Source organism: Zymoseptoria tritici, chromosome 17 (assembly GCF_000219625.1).
Source record: "Zymoseptoria tritici IPO323 chromosome 17, whole genome shotgun sequence".
In the NCBI taxonomy this organism is placed as follows: Eukaryota; Fungi; Ascomycota; class Dothideomycetes; order Mycosphaerellales; family Mycosphaerellaceae; genus Zymoseptoria; species Zymoseptoria tritici.
The window spans coordinates 534767-559205 of record NC_018202.1 but is presented as its reverse complement, the minus strand read 5'-3'; the positions used below and the strand labels follow the sequence as shown (position 1 = coordinate 559205).

The 24439-nt window shown below is 49.7% G+C and overlaps 5 protein-coding genes across 5 annotated transcripts; 2 read left to right on the top strand and 3 right to left on the bottom strand.

Moving 5' to 3' along the window:
- Positions 1-516: 516 nt before the first annotated feature.
- Positions 517-1893, top strand: MYCGRDRAFT_111767 (uncharacterized protein; the record flags this gene model as incomplete). The annotated part of the gene is made up of 2 exons (XM_003847127.1): positions 517-992; positions 1288-1893. The coding sequence occupies 2 exons, from the start codon at positions 915-917 to the stop codon at positions 1891-1893; spliced, it is 684 nt and encodes a 227-aa protein (XP_003847175.1).
- Positions 1894-5119: 3226 nt separating this feature from the next.
- MYCGRDRAFT_97848 (uncharacterized protein) lies at positions 5120-5742 on the bottom strand (the record flags this gene model as incomplete). The annotated part of the gene is made up of 2 exons (XM_003847126.1): positions 5120-5500; positions 5587-5742. The coding sequence occupies 2 exons, from the start codon at positions 5740-5742 to the stop codon at positions 5120-5122; spliced, it is 537 nt and encodes a 178-aa protein (XP_003847174.1).
- An 8231-nt stretch (positions 5743-13973) lies between these two features.
- On the bottom strand, positions 13974-14428 carry MYCGRDRAFT_97847 (uncharacterized protein; the record flags this gene model as incomplete). The annotated part of the gene is made up of 2 exons (XM_003847125.1): positions 13974-14225; positions 14297-14428. 2 exons carry the CDS (start codon positions 14426-14428, stop codon positions 13974-13976), a joined length of 384 nt encoding a protein of 127 aa, XP_003847173.1.
- Positions 14429-15149: 721 nt separating this feature from the next.
- Positions 15150-17109, bottom strand: MYCGRDRAFT_97846 (uncharacterized protein; the record flags this gene model as incomplete). The annotated part of the gene is made up of 6 exons (XM_003847124.1): positions 15150-15498; positions 15699-15722; positions 16192-16304; positions 16371-16430; positions 16674-16835; positions 17008-17109. 6 exons carry the CDS (start codon positions 17107-17109, stop codon positions 15150-15152), a joined length of 810 nt encoding a protein of 269 aa, XP_003847172.1.
- A 2969-nt stretch (positions 17110-20078) lies between these two features.
- On the top strand, positions 20079-20618 carry MYCGRDRAFT_97845 (uncharacterized protein; the record flags this gene model as incomplete). Its single annotated transcript, XM_003847128.1, has 2 exons — positions 20079-20174; positions 20229-20618. The coding sequence occupies 2 exons, from the start codon at positions 20079-20081 to the stop codon at positions 20616-20618; spliced, it is 486 nt and encodes a 161-aa protein (XP_003847176.1).
- Positions 20619-24439: the final 3821 nt, after the last annotated feature.

Genomic DNA, 24439 nt, shown 5'->3' with positions numbered 1-24439 from the left:
CAGTTTCGGGCGGATGAGGAGACGCACACCTCGTCCGTCACCTGGGAGGTTTAGAAACCCAAGGTACAATAGACAGTAAGCAATTGCCGGAGCGATATTTTGCGTTAGGATGCAGACTAGCTTATCGGTAGTCTCTCTTTTTGGCGGTTTGGTTAACTCGGGAGATAGTAAAAAGGACACTATAAAACGTAGTTAGGCTAGGAGTAGCTGCGGTGCTATGCATCGCGAGGCGCTTTACGTGGGAGCGTAGGTCTGTTTCCTCCCCTCTGAAGACGGCCAAAAGAGCCGGGAGCAAGGGCTTGGATGGGGCTTCAGTTCAGATCAGGTGCAAAGGTAGACTAGCCTATATAAACAAGTACAATGAACCCCTAACCCTAACCCTAACCCTAAACCCTAAACCCTAAACCCTAAACCCTAAACCCTAGAAAACGCCGATCGGGTGACTCCCCTTCTTCTTTTCGCCAGAGGAAGCGCAGTCGTCGCAGCAGGAACGAAGACGACGTGTCATCGTCTCGCCCACGTTCGAGCTCGGGACACTCTTTGATAATCGTCGACGACGGATTCGCTGCATCTATGGAACAATTTCCTCCACTCTCGCTATCGCTGCCGTTAAAGGAAGATGCCCTGCCAGAAGCACGGAGCTCGGAATTCTCTGAGCCAAGCCATCCAGACGGAGCCAGTGAAGTGGTTTTAAATCGCGCCACACGAACTCAAGACTGGATCGTTCAGGCGAAGTCGACCGCCCGTGAGAATCCGACCGCCCCCGAGAAGTCGACCGCCCGTGAGAATCCGACCACCCGTAAGAAGTCGACCGCTCCCGAGAAGTCGATCATTGTTCCCGAGAAGTCGATTATTATCCCCGGAAAGTCGATCATTGTCCCCGCCTTACCAGCCTTCAGTCTCGAAGATGCCAAATGCGCGATCGCAAACCTGCTTTCCAACGAAGAAGTCAAAAGCTCAACAGTCGATCTGGTGCTTCCTCTGGTGGTCACGTTAGATTGGCATGTTGCAGACGCCGCAGCCTCGAAGACATCTCGAGACCGCTACAAGCCATTGGCGCACTACACCCCCGAAACAATGCCAAACATTCTTCTCCCGATGTGTGACAATACCCATTAGGTTCTGGTGGCCATATCCCCCGCAAAAGAAACCCTCCTCATATTGGATTCCTTTAGGGAAGTCAACTTCCCTACGAATAAATGGCAGTCCAGAGCACGTCGGTTCTGCCAATCGCTCCATCTTGACGTCGAATCGTGGGTATGGACCGATCAGAAATGTTTGCAACAGCATAACTTTATCAACTGCGGTGTCTTCACTATCTTGAATGCCGCTTTCATCGAAGACGAACCGACGGATGCTCCAGTCGACGCGGCAGTTGTGCGATATTTGCTGGCTGCCATCGTCGCCGTCAGATATGCCTTACCGTTCGAGGAACTCCCCGAGACCTGTCTGGCCCATCTTCCCGAAGTGCAATCCGTCTCCGAGACCCTCGACATCCCCAACATCTATCGGAGAATTCGCCAACTCCGCCAACAGAGGGATCAACGCCGCATCGAGCTGGGAAAACATTGCCAAGCCCTCAATGTTCAACGCACGACGCTGGCCTTGTTCGAGGGGTGGTTATCACGCCAGAGACCGCCGCCGGGCTCAGGTGTCGAGACTCGCCATGCCGTCGGGACCCTGGCGAACATCACCACCAAACACGAGCTCGATTTAGTGGCTTCTACACTCGGTGTTAACCCGAAGACGCTGCGGGACCGCATGAAAGACCTAGGTGACCGGCTGGAGGCTAACAACCGGCGAACACAGCAGAAGACGGAGGAGTACCGCAAGGTGCTCGAAATGCACACGAGCATGCGGCTTACGGTCGAGCAGAGGCGGGAGCATGCCTAGTTCGAGTTAGATTGGGAGGAGAATGAAATGGATGATGACGATGAGTCATGATCGGTTCCTCGAGAGGGAGAGACGCAGGATGTCGTGGAAGAGATGAACGGAGGATGTGTAAGAGAAGGATCAAGTTTTACGCAGCGGACGAGCCTGGTCGATATCGCCACAACGTTTGCTGTCTTTCTCCCACTACTGCACAACCAGCCTATCACCGGGCCGTCTTGCTACGCGCTCTATTACGCCTGACCCATTCCGAACTCAAAAGAGCCTAATTCCATTTAGATCGCCCTTAATATTAAGCTTAGCTCGGAGCGAATCTCGACTCTCCTTCGCATAGACAGACAGAGAGCTATACTAGGTCGAGATGATGCGAAAGAGGCGAAGGGGAAGATGGATACGCAGGCGAACGTTATGACAGGATTGTGGTCGCAAGTGGGACTCCCGGTGTTGTGGCCCAGACCTGGTCCAATGTACACTGCATGAATGAGAATCGAATTTGCATCATCGAAAGCCTGCGGACCCAGCCACAAAATCGACAGCCATCAAGTATGTCAATATCACGGATGGCTGTGAGTAGCTTGAGCCCTCTGCTCGAGTGCCCTGCTAAACCAGATGACCTGCTCAAGCAGAAACGTCAAGAAGGCCGCCTATCGACTACGCCGAGTTGGTTCAACGTTGGTAATACATTGTGGAGCGTCCATATCACCAGTGAACGGCAGCACCGCCATGCCGGGAAGTCTGGAGACCAAGAAATCAGCATTTTGAAACTATTCGCAGTGACGACAGAACCTGCGACTCTGAATGGCGACGCCAGCAATTTACGGAGCTGCGTCCACTGCTGCTCTTCCGACCTGTCTAGCACCCTTACAGATATCTCTATGCAGAGAGACAAGCCACCTGCTCCGGCCGCCGCAGAGCTGCTAAAGCAAGGACACGCTATCCCGGCAGAATAGGCTCTTTTCTAGCGTAGCAGCAAGGCAGCTCGAGGCCTCCTCGACGGCGTGCGGATTGACGGAACGACGTGGAAAGACGTAATGTTCTACAACCGCCGGCTCTATACTTCGAGATAGAAGACTGGCTCGAGCTCAAGATCCCAGAACTCCGCCCACCGAAAGCCTCGCTTTTGCTTACCGCCTTTACCTTCCAATAGTACTCGGCCTCCGCCTACGCACAAGCATTACAGCTAAGTAATAACTGACGGACGAACTACGAGCAGGACATGCAGGACATCGTAGATATCTACATCTATAATCCAGGCCAATCTACGTCTACTTAGCAACCCCGAGGATCTTACGATCAATCAACCCTGGAGAAGTAACGCGAGCCCGGAAGCATGCAAACTGCGCCTCCGCTTCACAAACGAGCTGTGCCCGACCTCACGCTGGGCTTGTTCGATGCTGTAACTGCTTTCGGAGATTAAGTAACGGAGTTGAAGGACCGCAAGAGGAAGTAGAAAAGGGCAATTAACACCGAAGGACGCCGTTAATATAAAGAAGGATCGGATGGTGGCGAACAGACAGGGCGTTTATTCGAGTGCTACCAACACCTACTAATTATATCACCAGCCATTTGAGTGGCCCACGTCACACTCCTTTGCCCGCATCGTGACATCCCAAGAGTCTCTAAGCTACGTGCGTAAGAAAGAAAAAGGATTGTGCACCAGGCGAATTTCTGAATGACGCATAGGGTCGGGATAGTCTGGAGATTAGATCTAGGTTATCGGAGCATTTACTTTGCAGCTGTACCAAGAATGCTCCTGCATGCCGTGCCGCAAAGCCCTGGTTTTGTGCAAGCTTCCTAAAGGAGATTTAGCGACAACATCCGCGAACACACCGCTACGGGCACTAAGCTCTCGACATCGCCCGCCATCGAATTTTGCGACGTTCTCCCTGAGATGCACGAGAACTCTCTGTTCACGAAATCACGACGATGCCGGCTAAGGACAGTATGCTGGCTGTACCGCAAGATCCACAAGCGATCGATGCAAACGGTTCAATCCGTTGAACTCGAAAGTCGACGTCAGCGCTACAGTACCCCAATCCATACACTGGGCGACGTTGATGTTACGGAAACAACAGCCTGTCTCCTTCTTCCTCCTCCGTTGTCTCTCCGCGATAACGTCCTATCAACGCATGATACTGCATGCTCTCGATTACGCCGTAAGAACTAGAAACAGCGTCCCGACGAGGCCTTACACTACTCTTGGATGCGAGAGCGGAAGCTCTTCTATAGTAAGAACCAGTTACTGCTGTTCCCGCTGTCTACTAAGGATAGGAGAGTTCCTTCCCTTAAAGAATTTCAAGGACGAATGCAGATGAGTTCCTACGGCTAGCTTTCGACGCTCCTGTCCGCTTCTATCGGACTCTACTAGAGTCGAGGAATCGCTTTTCTTACCTACCGGCTCTGACCTGCTTAGAGCGATGTATCGATCTGCCCTCTCTATCGATGATATCCAAGTGAGGGAGGACTCGAATTCGACGGAATTATCTGCGACTATGCTACTGCAGTGTAGGTAATAGGAATGAGGTGGAACCTCGCTTCATTGCCCATTAAGTCACCCTCACCTTTAACACCGACTACGAGTTTCGCAATCTCCGTCAAATTCTTCAATGAAAGTTACAATCTCATCCTAAAGGAACAACACTTAACTTTTCCCGCACCAACACCATGTCCATTTTCTCTGCTGCCTGCATCGTCGCTTCCGCTACAGAAATCTGCTTAATCCCGAATCCACCACCTTTATGATCCGACGACGAAGACGGAGCTACCACCGAGCTCCTCCCACGCCAACGCTTAATCAAAGAGCCGCGCTTAATGTTAACCTCTTAGATCGCAAGTTCCAGCTCCAAGCTCTACGTGTAGATCGATGCTCGTCGATCGTATGTGGATTCATTACCTTGGTCTCCCGCCCCTCGAGCACAAGTGCCGGTTTAGTTCTGCGTGTCCACTTCGGGGAGCATTGTACCATAGGAATGGTCTGATTATCCGTCTCATCCCACGCGTGTGAGAGAAGATTAACGCGCCGATGCTCTGCTAGAGTAGTTCGTTTATGCACAGCTTCGTTCACATACGGACGGAAGTAGGTCCCGGGGTCGACCATGCGACACAACATGTGTCTCTGCTTCGGACGGGCAAGGAACGTAAATCCACGCCGCACCCATTTGTTACGCACGGCCTGGTAGCGAGTCGAAGTGGGGGCCAGCAGTCCCTGTGAGTTCGAAGTCGACGCAGCCTAAGAGTAGGCGGTGTTCGTGGAGATCAGTTCCTCGTACAGGTGTACTGCGTCAGTTAGGGTAAGGAGCACTTGCGCCAGCGACGAATGGAAGCGACAGATGTGTGCGAGCAGCGAGTAGTTGGGCGCAAAAATCAGCTGGACGATCTTCTCTAATGACTCGCAGCGGCCACGGAGAACGCGCATCCAAGTCAAGAAGTCGCATCCGCTGTCGATACGATTGGCCAACACAACAGCTCCGCGACCGACGGGCACGGTAATAATTTCCTTCTCGAAGCCAATGCCACCGAATTCGTCGTCCAGACTCTTGAGTCGAGTTAGGAAATCGGTGACAGCAGCCGATGGGGTGTCGGATGACTCCTGCAGCAGTTCTCGCCGCCACTAAGTGGCAAAGCTACAGTCCTCCGACCGGCTCATCCTGCGTTCACCGCCGTTCCGAAACATGTCGTCGATGAACTGGAATGGACCCTCGAAAGCGACGTCTCCAGCGATGTAATGGCGCCTGCGATGCAGTGCAGATTGGGCGCGACATAGAAGTCGATGTCGAAGTCGTGTGCCGAGGAGTGTGGGCGCATGAGCTCGAAGGCCGCCGATCCCGAAATGCCTATGTTGTGAAGAGACATGTTGTGCCAGATTCAAGCCGGATTAGTGAAATGCTAGTCGAGGAACGAGTGGATCTTCTCCAGACTTGGGAGGGATCCGGGTCGCTCGAATGGAGAGTTGGTAGGGGAGAAATTGTTGACTCGGTAGGGTCGCACTACCGGTTGGCTGAAGTTTTAGCGAAAGGACAGAGCAAGGAACGAGATTTGAGACGTTCTTGTATGCCACTGGCTCAACATGTAAAGGCGGGAAATGGGCTCAGCATTGTGTCATGTTGATCTATGTACCGGGTGTTGAAAATGTATGATTGATGGAGTGATCTATTAAAGAACTAACTACCAACAAGAGAGAGATATTACTAATATACACTATTTGGAGCTAGCTAGCTATTGCCAGCCACCGTATTTTAATACTCCCCCTCGTTAGCTGTTCTATGCTACTAGCCTCGTTAAACCCTCTATAAGGGAAGAGTACTAGCTTACTCTTACTTAGTAGTATAGTGTTCCGTTAAGTATTCTATTTCAACAAAGGATTCCTACCTTAGATCGTTAAGGCCGTACTTCTTGTCGTTAGGATCGAAGTAACGGTCCTTTATCTAGCTTATCTTATAAACCTAGCGTATAGTATGTCCGATATAGTAATTCTTATCGATTTTAATACTAGTGTCGCTAAATTAAGCCTAGTCTATAGTGTCGGTAATAAAATCGTTATAGATATTACCTATAAACACTCGGTTAATTCGCTAGGTAGACCGGACTTTGTTATAGAAGCGGACGATACTTCCGTAGATTTTATTTAGCTTAGCTTCCTTATGTCGACGTATAAGGCTTCCGCCGTCGTAGTCGTAGATAAAGAGGTTCTTCCTATGTTTAGTTAGTCTACTAACGATTGTAAAGGCCTATACGTACTACGGGCGTTAGCTCTAGTTAGAGTCTTTTACCTAGTTAGCTTAGGGGCTCTTAACTAGTACGATCTAGGTCTAAGTAGTATAGGGCTCGAGCAGTCTGTTCCTCGTCTTACTAGCTATCTAAAAAGCGGTCTAAAGGTCCGAGTCTTTAGCGTCGTCGTACGTAGTTAACTAGTTTACTCGTTCTTAGTCGGATAAGAAGGCGAGTAGCTTAGGGTAAATATATAGTCTCTTATAACCGTATTTCTCCTTAGATCCCTAGTTAAAGGCTTATAGTATCCTAGCTATTTAGCGGTAGTCCTTTAATTGCTCGGTAGATATAAAGTAGTCCCTATAGATTCTTTTAAGAGTCTCTAGGGTAAGTATACTAAAGTCTATACTAGTAAGGTTTTTAGGGAGTAAGGGGCGTCGCTATTTAATTCTCTAGCGAAGAACTCTTCCGGTAGCGGTGTCTAGAAAGTTAGCTATATCGGACAGAGGTATTAACTAGTCTAAGTTAATTCTTCTTAAGGTAGGGCGGACAAATTCGTTCTCCGTAAGCTTAAATCTAGACTCGGTTCTATATATATAGTTTCGGTAGAAAGGGGTGTCCTCTATAATTGTTTACGTAGGTCTTAGAAGTATCGGATATTCGAGAAAGGAAGTAAGTTTAGTTCTAAAGTTAGAAAATCCTTATACTCTAGTGCTAAGGTTAGCGCCGAGGATTATATAACTCGAACTTTTATATAAGGATTTAGGGTCGATAGCGATATCTTAATAAACGATCGGTTAACTTGTCCTTAAACTTCGTAGGATCCTTCTAGACGGTATTAGCTTAGGGCTCGTTATCGTAGAAAATTAATAGCGTTAATAACGATGTCGCCGTCGCCGTCTTAGCGCGGCTCCCCCTAGTTAGACTCCCCCTAGTCGGCTAACTTATTTTATGTCTTCTAGCTACTTTAGTATTACTACCGTAGACGGGAGTAATAATCCGATAGCCTTCCGAAATACGTAGAATTGTCGGTTTAGAAGCGGTTTAGTAAGGCCGTCCGCTATTATCTTCTTAGTCTCGACCTATACTAGCTCGACATCTCCTTCTTATACCCGCTCGCGGATAAAGTAAGTGTCTACGCTAAAGTGTTTTAATCGAGAATAGAAAGCGGGGTTCTTCGCGAGTACTATCGCGCCTTAGTTATCGTAGTATATAATCGTCGCTTATAGTCCTTAATTTCCTTCGGGAAGGAGTTAATTAAGTAGCGACTTTAACTAGATAGCTTCTTTCGTAGCCTACGTTTGTCCTATATATTCTACTTCGACTATCGATAGCGCTACCCTCGTCTATCGTTTAGACGACTAGCTAATAGCTCCGCTACTAAGGCTAAATATCTAGCCTAACGTAGAGCGGCGTATCTCGATGTCTCTAGCCTAGTCGGCGTCTATATACCCGCTTAGTAGTCGTAGGTCTCCCTAAAACATAAGTTCGAATTAAATAGTATAACGAAGGTAGGCTATAATCCGCTTAACGAGCTTCTAGTACGTTTCCGTAGGGTTAGCGTAGAACCGACTAACGATAGATACTAAGTAGGCGATATCTAGGCGTGTTCTAAGTATAGCGTACATTAGTAATCCTACTACCGATTAGTATTTCTTACGTAGTTTATCTAAAGCGGTGTACCCTTCTTCTACTAGTTCGATTTTTATGGACGAATCTATAGGCGTAGTCTTTACTTTCTATTCCTATATATTATAGTCGCGGAGGAACTTCTTAATATAGGCCTATTAGCTAAGGTAGATCTTTCGGTTAACGCGGTCTCTTCGTATAGTTATTCCGAGGTAGTAGGCGTAGGGGCTAAGGTCCGATATTTTAAATCTCTTCGAGAGCTAGGCTTTAATGCCGCTAATCTCTTTCTTTAAAGGCCTAACGATAAGTAGATTATTAACGTATACCGCGATAAAGATATTGTCTCGGATAAAGACGCTAATATCGGCGTCGAGTAGCTTAAACCCGATCTTCTTAAAGTAGGCGGTTAATGTCTCGTACTAGGTTCGAGGGGACTATTTAAGGCCGTAAAGAGTACGATTAAGTAGATAAACGTCCGGCTGTTCGACGTAGACGGTGTCCTTAATAAGCCCGTAGAGGAAGGTAGTCTTAACGTCTATCTGTTCGATCTCGTAGTCTAGTACGGCGGTAATAGTAAAGATAGCCTTATAGCTTATTAGTTTAATAATAGATACGAAGGTCTCGGTGTAGTCTGAGCCCTCTTCTTATTTATATCCTTTAATAACCTATCTAGCCTTCTACTTAAGGATCTCGCCGTTCGGTCCTCGTTTAAGCTTAAAGACCTATCTCCCTAGTAGGATATTCGCGGTCGAAGTAACTTAGGAGCGCTTCTTTAATCGCTAGGTCTTATTTTTCCGTAGAGACTTAACTTCCTCGCCTATAGCGCTATACTATTTAGACTAGTATATACTATTCTTCGCTTCCGGTATAGTTCGCGGCTTAAAGGGTTTAAAGGCCGCGGCGGTAGTAGCGAGAAACGTATATATTATTATTTGCTATAGGGTAGGATACTAGTCGAGAGTCTTCGTTAAGGGATTCGTACGTACGTAGAATAGGGCGTATTTAGCTTTAGGGAAGAGTAAGTTCTTCTACCGTTGTCGCTTTATTCCTTCTAGAAGAACGCCGTTAATAGTTTCTACTAGCGGAGGCGGCGGGGGCGTTAGCTCTCGCGGAGGTATTAGCTCTCGCGGAGGCGTTAGTGTTATTTTAGAAGACGAAGGAGTTTGCCCTCGCGGAGGCGTTAGTGTTATTTTAGGCGGCGACGGAGGAGGAGGAGTTAGATTATCGTCGCTTTTATTGTCCGCTAATTTATCTATTTTCTCTCCCCCTAGAGCGGCGGTTAATAAAATTAGTAATAAAATTAGTATAGGCCTAGAACGTTAAACCGGACTAAGGAGTCTAATAGGGCGTTCTATACGCTTAGGCGGAGGAGCCTTATCTTTACTCGTATCGCTTTTAGATTCCGGGATTCGGACGTGTTTACGGTGTTCTTTAAACACGACATTTTAAACCTAGCGAGGCTCTTTCTAATGCGGACAGATAATAAGGTATTAGCGGTTGCCCTTAAAACTAAGAAGCTACCTAATCTCTATACGGTCGATATAACCTAGGCGGTCCTTAGCTTCTTTTGTAAGGCAATAGGCTTTCGAGCCTAGTTTTCGAATGTTTAATAGGTCTGGCCGTTCGCTATAGAAGGCTTCGTAGCCGGTAATTCTATACTTCGAATTAGGGGAACGATTACGTAGGTAGGCTATTAATTAAACAACGGCGGGCTACTATTTCTACGTAATGTTACCGGCGTATATCGTTAGTTCGAGTTTCTCGAGAATAATCTTATTTACGACTTCGGCGAGACTATTTAATTAGCTCTGTTCCGTAGAGGTAAATTCGAGCTCGATTCTAGCGCTATAGTAGAACGTTTTAAACAGCGTTATAAAGAACTCGCTACCTTAGTTAAGGCGAATACGGCGACACTTAAATACATCTGTCTCGTACCGATTTAGATAGTATTAAAGGTAACTAAGTACATCTCGGACGTGTTCGTACGGTTTATAGTCGGTGTTCGTCGTAAAGTCGTTAATAATAGTAAGCTAGTATCTTAATTTGTCGTATCTAGGCGTGTTTCTTAGGCCGTATTTTAAGTCTAAATAGAGTAGCTCGAGTTTCTTTTCGGAAGGTTTAATGTGTCCGTAATATAGTTTAGCGTAAAAACGGCCTATAACGTATAATTTATAGAGATATAGCCTATTAAGACGGTTATGTTCTATACTAGTAGTTATCTAACGAAGGCGTTATAGGCTCTATTCGCCGAGATGTCCTATACGCTCGTACTAGAGCTACGACTAGCTAGCTTATACTTCGTACGTAGCGAGGTAGAAGTCTTCTCCTAGTATTAGTTAAGTAGGAAGGGTATCGAGGATAAGTAAGCTACTATTAAATATAGTATTAAATGCTCGGTTTCCTTTAATAAAGGACATACCGTTCTTAAAGGGGCGGATGTTGTCGAAGAGAGGCTAAATTATCTCGAGAGAGAGGAGATTTACCCCCGCTTAAGGTAAGTATTTAACGTTCGAGATGTTTAGCTAGTATAGTTTGCTGTTAACTTTAGTAGGTATCCGAATGTTACTAATATAAGAAGGGCTAATAGCGTTGCTACCTATGCCGTAAGAGGTATAACCCTTAATAGGCGTTATTAATATAAAGATATCCTTTCTTCCGATAAGGTAGGATATATAGCCGGAGTCGATAACCTAAGTATTAAATATATTTAAGCCTTTATAAAAAGCGAAGGATTCGCCGGACGAGTTGCTCGTAAAGGCGAGGTTACTAGTTAGTAAGATTCTATAGGAATTATCCTTTCTAGCGGGTCGATAGTTAAGATACGTTTCTTCTCCGTCGTTAGCCTTACGTTTCTTCGACTCGTAAGAGTCTCCCTATTACTACTTCTTCTACTATTCGGGTGCCTTATCTAGATTTAGCGAGAAGTATTCTCCTCGGTAACGACGTTTGTAGTATTTATACTAATCGCGAGGTATAGAGCGTCTCGTAGACGCGGCTCGCCGAGCACTACTATATAGTCCGAGTTCCTCTCCGGCGTTCGTAGCGACTCGACGACTTTCGAAGTCTTCTACGGCGGATATAGCTTCTCTAAGGGATATAGTAGCGATAGTTATAGCGTTGTTTACGGTTTTCGGAATAAGCTTATTAGTTTAGTTAAACGATATAATAAACGGTTCGAAGGTTTCCGGTAATCTAGTAATAAACTTCTAGACTACGTACGGCTCTAGTATCTTTAAGGAGGAATTAATCTCGGCGAAGCGATTCTATAGTCTTCTATAATCTTAGAACCGTAGTAACCGATGCCCTTAGCCTTATCTATCGTAATTAGATTCTAGAGGGTTAAGATTCGAGCGAATTCGCTAGCTCCGCCCTTCGCGAAATGCTCGCGTAGAGTACTAAGCGCGCTAAAGGGAGAGAAGGTCTTCTCTTCTATATCGAGAATAAGTTGTTTAGCGTTATATCTATAGCGATCTCGGATAACACCTATAGCGCGCTCTTACTTATCTCTAAAATCCCGTTAGTATTTAACCTAGTCCGGGCCTTCGTATAGTAACGTAGCGTTATTCTCTAGCTTATCTATCTTAATAATAGCACTATAGCTAAAGGCGATAAGTTAATTCTAGATCTTATCGCTCTAGAGGACCTAGTCGTCTTTCTCCTCTAGGAGAGGGACTAATAGGGTTAGCGGTTTATCGGCTACCGGAGCTAAAGATATAGTCGTATAATCGGAAAGGAGTTCGATAGTTCTAATAGTCTTCGAAGGATCTTACGAGTTTAGTATATCGGAAGATCGTATCCTTTATACGGCGGTACGGATTCGGCTCGAGAGAAATAAAGGTATTATTCGTCTTCTCTATCTTTATCGACCCGAAGACATAGAGTAGGTAGTATAAGGGGAACGAGTCTAAAGAAGTCTCGAAGGGTAGGCGATAGAGGATCGGGTATATCGAGGGCGACTACTCTTAGAGACGGAGATCCGTATTCCTTACGATGTCGCTTCGAGGGTTTAAAGTCGGATTCGTATCTAAAAGGGATTAGATCGATGTCGAGCTTTAGGAGCTTACCGGCGGCGACTTCTTCTTATATTATTTCGACGATATACGGGAAGGAGCGTTTAGTAAGGAGGCGTCTAGGTAAGGGTTTCTTAAGGCGTAGACGGCTTCGAAGGAGGTAACGATAACGGTAAGGTCGAAGATTAACGTAGAGGGAATCGAAGAAGGATACGAGCTATACGTTATATCTCTTTCGTAAGGAGGAGGTAGTGCCTTTTATGTCTCGTCTAGTATCTATATTAGCGTTTGATTTTGTTATAAAGTAAGGAGGTTAGTATAAGTATTAATTAAAATAGCTAGTAATTTTAGCGTAAGAGGTTTTTTACGCTAGCTATGCCTAGCCTCTTAATTTTAAGCGGTGGCGGGTAAATCCGTAACCGAGGCCATTAATTCTAGGGTTTTAATAAGGTGTTATCTTAAATTCGGTAGTATAACGGTATAAGCGTATAGTAGAGTATATAAATAATAACAACAATAATGTGTTATGCGCAAAACCCGGGCTTATAACCTGTTGAAAATGTATGATTAATAGAGTGATCTATTGAAGAACTAACTACTAACAAGAGAGAGATATTACTAATATACACCATTTGGAGCTAGCCAGCCATTGCCAGCCACCGTATTTCAACACCGGGTAGCATGTCGCCCACGTGGTTGCGGTAACCAGACTCTGCGTCGGAGTGGGTCGTGTTACTATGCTGAGACATGAATCTCTACTGTGTGCCGCTTCCCGCCCGAAGGGTTTCGACAGGGGTAGAGTCGGGCGGAAATATCTCGACGGGCGGAACAGAGAGCTGAAGCGGTGGCATACCGACGACGTTAGGTGGTCTGAGGTGCGAGGAAAGTTGGCAGCGGCGTGCAAGTGTGCCAGCAAAAGTCGGGAGTGCAGGGTCAGAAGGTATAATGCAAGGTAAAGATGCACGTGAATTGGACGCGGCTGGGCACGGCTACGAGTTGGTAACCGTGCTGATCGTATAGACCAGATATTGCCTCGTCGCCGTAACACATGTCGACATGAGATAGATGGAGGCGGTGGTCGGGTCATCGGCAGAGCAGATCGTCCCCGCCGTAGTGGTCGCAACAGTGCCGATCACTCGTCCGAGAGATCGTTGATACCATCGCGAACACCGCAATGGGAGAACGACCGCACTGCGACCCCAGAGCAAAGACTGATCAGTGCACCGCGAGCAATGCGCCCAGCTCGGGCTACGCACGGGTACTTTTGCCGCAGGACTTATAGCTGGGATGCACGGCGGTGGCGTAGAACAGACGCCGCGGACGCATGCATATGTAGACGTCTGCACGAAATCCTACGGACCTGCATAGGACGGTAGTACACGACATACAATCCTGCAGCTAAGCTATCTCGCAGGCATTGTTTCCTCCACTTTCCATTACTTTTGGGAGCCAGTGCTTACTGTTTCGCCATGGTTTCGCCCAGTCACCGCCACCCACCGGTAGAAGGACAAGCACAGGACTACAATCTTGGACGGGTGCCGGCCAGAAACGTCGTGCCGCTCGTGCCTATTACGCATGTGGTGAACAGCACTCCACATGTCCTTTATTATTCGAGCGCTTTTGCATAGCCCTCATTTCTCTGCTGATCCAAGCGAACGCGAGAGTCCTCCTATTCTGCGATCGATTGTCTGCATCTAGTCTGCAGCTATACCGGGTCGAGGCCTAGCACGGCAGCCATTATAGCTTTCGCACGGCGTTGCTGCTGTCCCCGAGGGTCACGACAGTATCGTAGATCTCGGCACTGAATCCTGTGTCGGAGCGTGCTTCTGTTTGAATGAGCGTAGCGTCTAGCCGCTTTAAGGTCAGTAGGGATTGTGTCGGGGCGATGCGGCGGTTGCGTTCCTGTTTTCGAAGCTTTTTCAATCTGCGACGGGTTTTGGGCATGCCGAGCGGCTGAGAGAGACTGTGCTTCGGGCACTTCCGGATCTCCTAAACTGTAGATGGTTAACTGCGATCTCTTGAGAGTTGGCGTGGAGCACAGCAGCAAGCACCCGTCGCACTACCAAGGTGTCGACCTTGACATCTTCGCCGTTCGAGATGTCGTTGCCGAAGTGAGCGGCATTCAGGATAGTGAAGACGCCGCGACTTGTTGTGTCGACCTGTTGGAGACATTCTTGGTCGATAACCCACATTTCTGTTTTCAGTCTGAGCTGCTCGCAGAAACAGTAGACTCGGATCTGTCAGATTTCCATCGGTGCCACAAGGACCCAATGGGCACCGTCACACATTGGGAGCAGAATGTTCGGCACCGCGTCTGGTGCATAGTGATTCAGCGGCCTACAGCGTCGGAGTGTAGTCCGTGAGCTTGCGGCACACTCTGACGGGATGAGAAGGGGTTGTTGCACTCTTGATTTCGTCAGTCGAAAGCAGGTTTTCCAGCACATATGTAAAATCCCGAGCGGAGGAAGTCGACCCGACAGGTTGAACCTGCAGGATGATAGCTGCAGTCGAGTCGTGCTGTGAGAGTGCCGGAACTGAAGCTGAGTCGTGCTGAGAGAGTGCTGCAGTCGAGTGTCGCATGAGATTTGATAAGCTTGCCTTATTTGGCAGGACCTTGTGGACCTGGCATGCTGGGTGTTTTCCCGACGCCGCATGCTGCGTGGAACGGGTCGAGTGGTCAAGGTTTATTGCACTCGCTGCCTTTGCAATGTCTGCAGGGACTAGATCGTCTTTAGATTCTGGGTCGGCGTGCTCTTGGGAAAGCTTCGACTGCTCAAGGATTAGGATTGAAGCCTTTGTCTCATGTAGAGAGCTCGAGTATGCCTCGTCTTCGGCCAAGACGGGGTTCAGCTCGAACTCCGGTTGTGCAAACGGATCCCCTGCAGCATCTTGGGAGATCTCGCTAGGCACATCCTATTCATTCCCATCCCCCACGATGGACAAGCTTGGGGTGTGGTTTCCGGGATTCGGAACTTGCCCGGACAGGAGCGTAGGATCTGCGTCACTTCCGCGGCGTTGGCGCTTGTTTGAGTACATGGAAGGTGATACAGAGGAAGACTGCCGGCGCTTCTCGGGAACAGTATGTCGCGCAACCCCGTTGGATCGTGAGGTTTGGATCGACTCGGTGTCGGCATCAAGATCATTAGGACCAGCATCATTAGGAGCAACATCGCCGTCGCCATCGCTGTCGCTCTCACTGTCGTTGTCGCTGTCGCTGCCGAAGCCATCTGCGTTGCCCTCGAACTGGGCAGCCTGGCTGTCGCTGCCGGCATAGTCGATGTCGTTAGCACTTCAATTACCAGGGATGAAGTGTGCAGTAGCTGTATTGCGTGTTGGACTCACCTAGCATCAACCTATCTCTGCTTCGATAACTCTACAACACCTTGCTCCTCATAGGCGCCTTGTTCAGGACTCGGGCGTTCTTGAAGCTCTTTCTCGGAATGGTCATGGTCTTCCTCTTACCTATTGCCGGCAGCTTCTCGGGATCTGGTATTGCTTGGTGCAGGCGTCCGAAGGGAAACGATTAAAGCCAGCGCGTCATTGCAATTCTGCCCGAGACGGAACAGGCGAACAAGATCGAGAAGGTCTATCGCAGGCCAATTGTCGGATCGAACTTTGCGGTAGGATCGGAGAGGTCGAAGTCCCTACTCGGTGAATCGGGTCAAGTAAGGAGCGACGACGATCTTATCGGGATTGGAGGAGTACACAGCTGATCTGCTGCTTCAGGAGGTAGGCTCGGGTAGCTTGTGATGTTCAGTGCTCGTCCATTAAAGTGGACTGCCGACCAAAATGCCGCTGAGTCTTATGGAGTGAGTGGGCTCTGAGGGACACCCCTGGCTTCCATGACCTTGACAGTCTCCACTGTCCGCTCGTTAAGGATCTCCAAATGACGCGCCGCCGGCTTTCATGCCCTTGACGATCTCCACTTGATCGCTCGCTTGTTCGGACGACCCACCGGTTTTCCTCATACTTCCGCTCGCATTCTGTCTTGCGCTTCGCAATACGTGCGAGGTTTTTCTTCCGCTCGGCTCGGATAGCATGTTCACGTTCTGCACGGCGGGCTTGGGACTGAAGGTGGAGGTGAAGATCAGACACGGAATCTAGCGGACACGATAATGCTGTATTGAAACATACTCTCTCTTTGTGAGACTTGACAGCCTGCTGAATCTGGTCGTTGTTGATTTGTGCTGCAGGCTGAGAGTATTCAAGGGGCTAGCTGAGTTCGTCGCTAAAGCTTTCGCCGGACGACTGTGTACGTTGCTGGGATGGATGACTTAGGCGCCATCTCGGTGATGAAGAGGAGACTTGCAGAGACCTTGCAGATCCGGCTTAAGTCTTGGAGGATGTCAAGTGAAGTTTGTGTCCGCTAACTGAGGTTTGTTCTGGCGGCCTGCGCAGTGTTCGCAAAGTGGAACTGCTTCATGGGACTGATGGTACCTCGAATACAGGAGCCACCGTTCCCTCCGTGATGCGAAGCTTGTTGGCGGGGTGGAGCTGGGCTAAGCTGACCGGGAGAGTGGGCACGCTTGGTGCCGTGAATGTGCGACATCTCCGCCGGACATCAACGATTGGTGGGCGACGAGACCGTTGGTGTTGCCACTGTCATCTTCGTCAGCTGTATCAGCTCTGACCGCATCGACGCCTTGGAAGACTCAGTTTCCCACTTCAGCTTCCTCGTAACGGCGACCTCGTCACTCAGCATTGCCTCAAGCTTGCTGTGAAACAACTCCAACGTCCTCGCCGTTTGGATTTACTCTTTCGGAATACGGACGTGGTCTGAGTCTCGCCTGAAGAGCGAGAAGACATGATCGACGTCCATGATTGTGTCGCTGTCATCGCCGTCTTGATCGCGTTTCCGGTTTCTGTCGGGCATTGCGTGGTGCAAGTATGGCCTTCGGGTAGTGGATAAGGTCGTTGATGGATTTGAGATGGTGGACGAAGGGTGGATGGCTTTGAGGTGGTCGATGAACTCGTTAATGCAGTGAGGGATGGTGGATGAAGCAGAGTCGATCACCTTTGATTTGCGGCCTTGTCGCAATGGCCTAATTCACGGGGATCTGTAGATGGCGTGGAACAACTCGCTCTGGTAAAAAACCATCCCGCCGTCTCGAATGCTCGGCAATGCAGAACAGACGTCGGGCTCAGCTCAGAAAGTAGTGGCGGGAAATAGTTAGCCGTCGTCGTTAACCTCGCGGACAATGGCGTCGCTGCGGCGATCTTGCTTTTGCTCGGCGTACTTGATGGGTAAGTGTGTGTCGCTCGACGGCCAATGTTGTTGCGGTCAGATTGCGCGAGCAAGCCTGTATTGGCGACGGCAGATTTTTGGATGCCTCAAAAAGGGGGGCTCGTGCTTGATCTTGGTGGCCCTTAACGCTTTTGAAATGCCCTTGACCGCTCGTCGCAGCGGGTGCGATGACAGAGTGTTTAGGTTTCTGAACGGTGCGCGATGTCAATTCGTAGGTCGGAATTTGAAGCTCTGGCGTTGGAACGTCCAAGCCGAATTCCCGAGGGTTGATATGATCGGGAGAGTACTGCGCGACGATGTTACTGCGAAAAGGTGTCAGTGTGGAGAGGCTGGGCGGAGGATGCGGATGCGCTCACTGGTCGTCCCGCATTCGTCAATGTGGACCGCGTTATGTCTGCGAGGAAGCATCGTCAACTATGACATTCAGCCGTCGAAGCATAGCAGTTTGGACCCGGTGTATTAGCTGCACTGAACTGGAGCAGTGCGGATCGGTCGTGACGACTTGGTTGACCTGGCCACAGTCGCACACTTTCTCGGAAACGTAGCAATGTCGTGCCTCGTTGCGTTCGGTCCGAGAATCTTATCTCATCTCGCGAGACACTCTACTAGCCACGCCACTGGACAACTCTGCAGGGTTTCAAAACGGCGACGCGACTGAGAGGCAAAACGCCCCTCAAATGACGAATTCCAGGTGAAGTAAAGCCTCCCACACCGAAATTTGTACTGTATTGGCTTCGCCGTTGGCGAGAGCGATCACATCTCTGCTGATTAGGAGGTGATAAGTCGCATACTGGAGGCCGTCGTTCTCTTTGCTCGCTTGTAACTGCTTGACAAGTTGTTCCTTGGACGATGGTCATGGCAAGAGGTGCAGTGCCGTGGACCGAGCTATGCCCCTTGGGAGGTAATAAGTCGCATACTGGAGGCCTTCGTTCTCTTTGCTCGCTTGGAGCTGCTTGACAAGTTGTTCCTTGGACGATGGTCATGGCAAGAGGTGCAGTGCCGTGGACCGAGCTATGCCCCTTGGGAGGTGATAAGTCGCATACTGGAGGCCGTCGTTCTCTTTGCTCGCTTGGAACCGCTTTGAAAGATCAAGATACGCGGCAATGTCGAGAGCGATCACCTCTCTGCTGATTGGGAGGTGATAAATCGCATACTAGAGGCCGTCGTTCTCTTTGCTCGCTTGGGAGGTGATAAATCGCATACTGGAGGCCGTCGTTCTCTTTGCTCGCTTGGAACCGCTTTAAAAGATTAGGATACGCGCCAATGTCGACACGATCCTGATGAGATTTGTCGAATCGTTACGAACATGTTGTGGGCAACGATGTGGTTCTATAGACCTTTGGTAGTCGCCTCTAGTCTCGTTACATGTAAGAACTTCGCCAGAGCGAAGCACATGTCGATGGCCATAGTAGCTGATGTCGTGAAGGTCAGCGCTAAAACATTGATGATTGTAGCAAAGAGACCTTGAAAGGGCCGAGCAAAGAGACCTTGAAAGGGCCGAGCAAAGAGACGTGTCGACGATGCGAGGTTTGTGCATCTTACTGTGACAGTGTCAATCGTGAAAGTGAAAGTAAAGGTCGTGCTGGGTGCCGTGGGTATCGCAGATCGCATGTTCGTGGTCAACATGGCTGTGGCGAGAGCGATTACCTCTCTGGTGGGTGCCGTAGGTATCGTAGACCGCATGTTCGTAGTTAACATAGCTGGATATCGCGGATTGCATGTTCGTGGTCAACATGGCTGTGCTAAGGCGGGTCAACCATATCGTCGTGATGCTGTGCTGAAAGATGAGAAGTCAAGTGATCGAGTCGATTTTCGGGCCCTTCTGCAACCAGGTAATGCGAGAGTATTCGGATCGCAGCTCGAGATTGTCATCTCCCGCTGTAGGAACCCGCCAGAAAGTTACATGCGGCATGTAGGCATATGGCTGCGAGTATGAGCCAGACCTAGGATGCGATTGGTGCCAGCGGTCCAGTAATCTTCGTACTCGTCGTGGTTTCCCTGGCCTAGATCTAGTACAACGAAACTTAAGTCTACCGAGCTACTACTTATACGAATCCTACCTAGAATTTCGGGGTTAAAGTCGGTATATACTACTCCTTATAACGAGTATCTACTCGGTACCTAGCTATTAATCGTACTAATAGACCGCTAGATAGTAGATACGGTATACTACGCGCCGGCGGTTATATATATTATAGTAGATACCGAAATATATAGAGTTTCCTCTTTATAGTAATTACTCTTACCCTTCGTCGTTAAGGTAGTAATAGTATACTACTATTATCTATATTAGTAGTAGGTAAAGATAAGGTATAATCAAAAGCGGAATTCCACCTGGGCATTGTGGATTGGAAGTGAGGTCAATTGCCGAAGAGGGTCAGTGACGTCACGTGCCTCGAAACGCGTGCAATACGCGTCTCCTCAGCTTTCGCCCTTCCGATTCCCCGCAATTCAGCTGAGAGCTTCAACTTTCAATCAACTCTCCACGACCGAGGACCTTCCATCAACTCTTCACGACCTTGCATCAACTCTTTACTACCTTCCATCAACTCACGACGTTTCATCGATTCCATACTACTCTACCTGCCGACCGCAACATGCAGCCAGCCAGCGAGCACGAGATTCAGCAGCTAAAAGCCCGAGTGAAGACTCTGGAAGACGAAGTCAACAACCTACACGAGATGATGAGACAAGTGCGTACAATAGTCGCAGCATTCGACTCGACGAAACTAACTGGTCCCTTCTAGCTGATGCTCCAAGCCCTCCCTGACGCCGTCTCACCCACATCGACCCTGCGTGGCGACGCCATCTCATCCACACCGACCCTGCGTGGCGACGCCGCAGCGCGACATGACAGCAGCTCTCCCATCCGAGATGCACGAGCCAAGCAAGAATCAGCGGTCGGGACTACTCGCGAGCCCACCACTTCTTCGACACATCTGCAGATGTTCACAAGCAAGGTGCTCATCAACGCAGGGTTGAGCAGCAGCCCTCTCCGCGAAAATCGAGAAGAGATGGCTGATGGGATCATTGGAGCGGATGGAGTTGATGGACGAAACGCGAGCACGGTCTCCCGTCCTGCTGGACATCGTCGCCGCCATCACGGAAGAGACGCTAAGGAGGAAATGGACGGATGAGTTCTCGCGACGGGAGGAACATGAAGAAGATCATAAATGATGACATGGAGTTCATAGGCGCAGCGCTCTGGAGGATGGAAGATTCACAGTATCGCTTGCGCAGCAGGCAGGCGGGCGAGTGAAAGATGGCGGATGCTTGCAGTGTGAACACGGTAAAGAGCGGCGCAGATAACATGCTCTTCAATGCCAGATCCAGGGCAGGGCAGGGCATGCACAACATCACATGGGACTGTTTCTTGCGCACCGATTTCGAATATCAAGAGTCCAATTCACAATCGTGAACAGGGTCACGATGTCACTTCCAGCCGCCTAGGCACAGCTCAACGGCCATCAGCTTCCAAAATCCAAGCCAACCGCACAGCAGAACTCGCTCGTGGACCTGTACTCTAACGATGGAATGGTCCTGATGTTTCGCTACGTCTTCGACGTAAGCCTCACTCTCCCTTCCGAAGAGCCGCGCAAATTGAGCTAACACTCGCCCTGCTAGTGTTTGCGTATTATGCGCCCGACAAAGCACGACGCGGCCTTCACCGGAGCGAAAACCGAATTAAAGATACCGCTGGACGATTCTCCTTTCCAAACCGCCGTTAGCTTTCTATAGGCCATCGGACCGCGCGCTCGAGAGACTCTCAGCGAAGCAATGGGGCATGCTATCATGCTTCAACTTCAGGGACTCTACAGCCAGCCCGGTCACAGACTGCCAATCCCCGGCAAGATCTTCAGCGTCACTAGCACTTGCGCCTTTACGAGATTCTGCAGCAGCCACGCATTGTAGACCGCCAACATCACTCGTATTGAAGCCAGAACTGAGAAATACCTCGATTGCGTTGCGCCGTTTCCCAACCCATGTTTCATCCGCTTGTTTCGCAAGAGCAAGATCATACCGTATGAAGGTGTCTTGCTAATGGAGGAGCAGCACTGGCACGAGTGGCGGACATGCACGAACTGTCGGCCTGTGGGTGCCGCTACTAAGTGCGTCCTCTATCTCATCGCGAAGGGTTTAGAGGATTCGGGTAGAGAAGGTTGGGTCTGCAAGGTGGCTCGCGGCACTAAGAGCGCTATAGACATGACTTTTGAGTCCGATGACAGCGACGTGAACATGATCATGGCACAGGAGAGGACGGTATAGGCAATCTGCAATCAAACGGTGCGAGGAAGACGTTTCATGCTTCGAGCTGTGTTCGGCATTTCGAAGATCGGCTTGATGGGATCCAGAGGAGGACAATGTCGAGCAAGGAGTTAACATGAAGTATCAGACGATGCCTCATCGGTAACGGGCACGCTGACAACGAGCAGCAAAGGTGCAGATTATTCCACAATCCATTCCAACAATGTCACCACTCGCCTGTGCCGGGACTGATTGTGAAGACGTCTGTATCCATTCTCTCCTTCGTTCATTTGCTGGTTATCTGCGCGCGAACTCACCCTCCTTCAGCGTGAGCTCCTCCATTGGCACCGCCACAGCAACCTTGGCCTGCGCAACCGTCGACCTCATCGCCTGGTCGATCTGCCCGAAATCCTCCTCAATCTCACTCTCCAAGTCGCGTTTGCGCTGCAGTGGCTCGCGAGTTCGGTCAATCTTGGGTGTGTCAGCGCATGTCCTGGAGCACAAAGCTAAGAGGTAAGTCCAGATCCATACCCTTGCGGATACCGCCATAGCGATGAGGACCAGCCGTATAATCGAGACGGAAAGCAAGAACGCCAACACGGTGATTGGTAGCGGTGATGGGCAGAGGGCGTTTTGCGGCGGCGAATAAGATATTGCTCTGTGCGGGCTGGACTTTCTTCTCAACACCTGTGAGACGTGCTGGGTCGGGCGTCCTTCGTCTTGGGAGCCTGTAAGCCGCTGTGGGATGTAAACCACTGTGGGATGTGCTCGGTCGGACGTCATTTTCCTGATTATTCGAGCGGTTGTTCGTCTTGTTGGTCGAGGTTTGGGCCGTCATCTTGGGAGCCTGTAAGCCGCTGTGGGATGTGCTCGGTCGGACGTCATTTTCCTGATCATTCGAGCGGTTGTTCGTCTTGTTGGTCGAAGCCTGGGGCTTCACAGCAGCAGTAGGACGGACACCAATAGTTGTGGGACGGTGGTCAGCAGTCGTGGCAGGCTGGAGGTGGTGGGAAAACGGGTGGCGGCAGGTATGTGCGGCCTAAGTGGTCGATGAGGCGTAGAGACTGCATGGTCGTGGTGGTGTCGAGACTCCGCAGAACAGGTTGGTGGTGGAGCGTGGAGGATTGTGTCCAGGGAGACGAGAGGCGGTGGATAAAGAGATAATGGAATAAAGTAAAGGGAGAAAGAAGGGAAACTAAAGGTCGACGGGTCGACGGTCGGGTCGGGTGAGCTTTGGAAAGAACAAAAACAAATATTAAAGACGGACCGGACCTTGGGGAGAAAAACTTCCGCTCCATCTACACATTCGACAACGTCTTCTTCTTTCATACATTTCTCCTTGTCCTTCACCTTTGGCGCGGAGGAAGAGTCTGGTGTTTCTTCTTGAATCTCTTGTCCTTCACTACGCCTCCTCTCGCACCAAATTCCGACTTAACTCCCTCGACCATAGTACCGGAGCTGATCGACGATTGAACCAATTGACACTATCTACAGCCAATCTGACGTCGACGGCGAACGAGATAATTACCGCTAGCTTACCTCCCGCCGCAATGAGCTTTCTAAGACTTCGATGGCTTGCACTTCGAACGCCGAGCACATGGGAAATGGGACCGAAGGATACGGGTAAGAGCTTAAGCCTTTATGCGTCGAGCTCTGCGAGTAGCAAAAGGGTCGACGATCTTGCGAGAGGAGGAAAAGCAGGACAAGGGCAGGAGCTAGGACGCTTCCGTGCAATGCGAAGGGATATCGTTAGGGAAGTATAGTAAGATTGGAAGGGCAAGCGCGAGGACATCCTGCACGAGAAGATCATGTGTAGGGCGTGTCCAGAGATCAGAGAGCGCTCGGGTATGGGCGAAGAAGAGCTGGCGATAATTTAATACCTTAAAAGTCGTATGTCGCTTCAGAATGTCCCACCGATATACCCCATTTTACTCTGGCGATTGTGCGGAAGTAAGAGCTTAGTAAGAACACGAAGCGAGGAAAGCGCTTTAAGAGTCGATTCGAGGTACGAACTTGACCGAGAGAGGCTATATCGCCGTCGCCTCCAACAACGGTGACATTCGCCTCCTCGACCGTCTCGGCATTAACGCAAAGACTGCTCTCCTAGCTCTCGGTGCTCCTATCCTCGGAATAGACGTCTCCGCCGACGGCTGCTAGCTCCTCGCAGCCTGCAAGACGGCTGGCTCCTGGCAACCTACAAGAAATATCTCCTCGTTACCGATGCCCTTCAATCAGAAGCGAAGAATGTCGGCAAGCTGGGCTTCGAAAACCTTCGCCAAAGACAGGAGGGCCGCAACCGCGTCGGCTCGCCCCTGGACATTCCTAGATAGCGCAGCTCCTGTATGAAACCAAGTGGTCGCTATCCATCTCCAAGGTTACAGCAAGCCCATCTCCACGGACGCAGCCGCCTTCATCCGCCGCACTCTCTGATCACACCTCGTTCGGAGTTTCGGCGGCGGTCCAATAGAAAGTGGTGAGAGATGAAGCACTGAAGCGAACTAAGATGGCGCGGCTGACGATAATGTGCCGAATCGGATGTGCAGTCCAATACCGATGAACAATCGCACGTATTGCGAGCCCACGAGGATACCCGGCGTCGAGATTTTGAGGCACCTCAGCGGCTTCCTGCTCCATGCGGGTCGATGGCTTGTCGGCGGTAGATGCTTCAACATAAACGTCAAAATCGGCCTACATTCCCGGAGGAGCATGACCG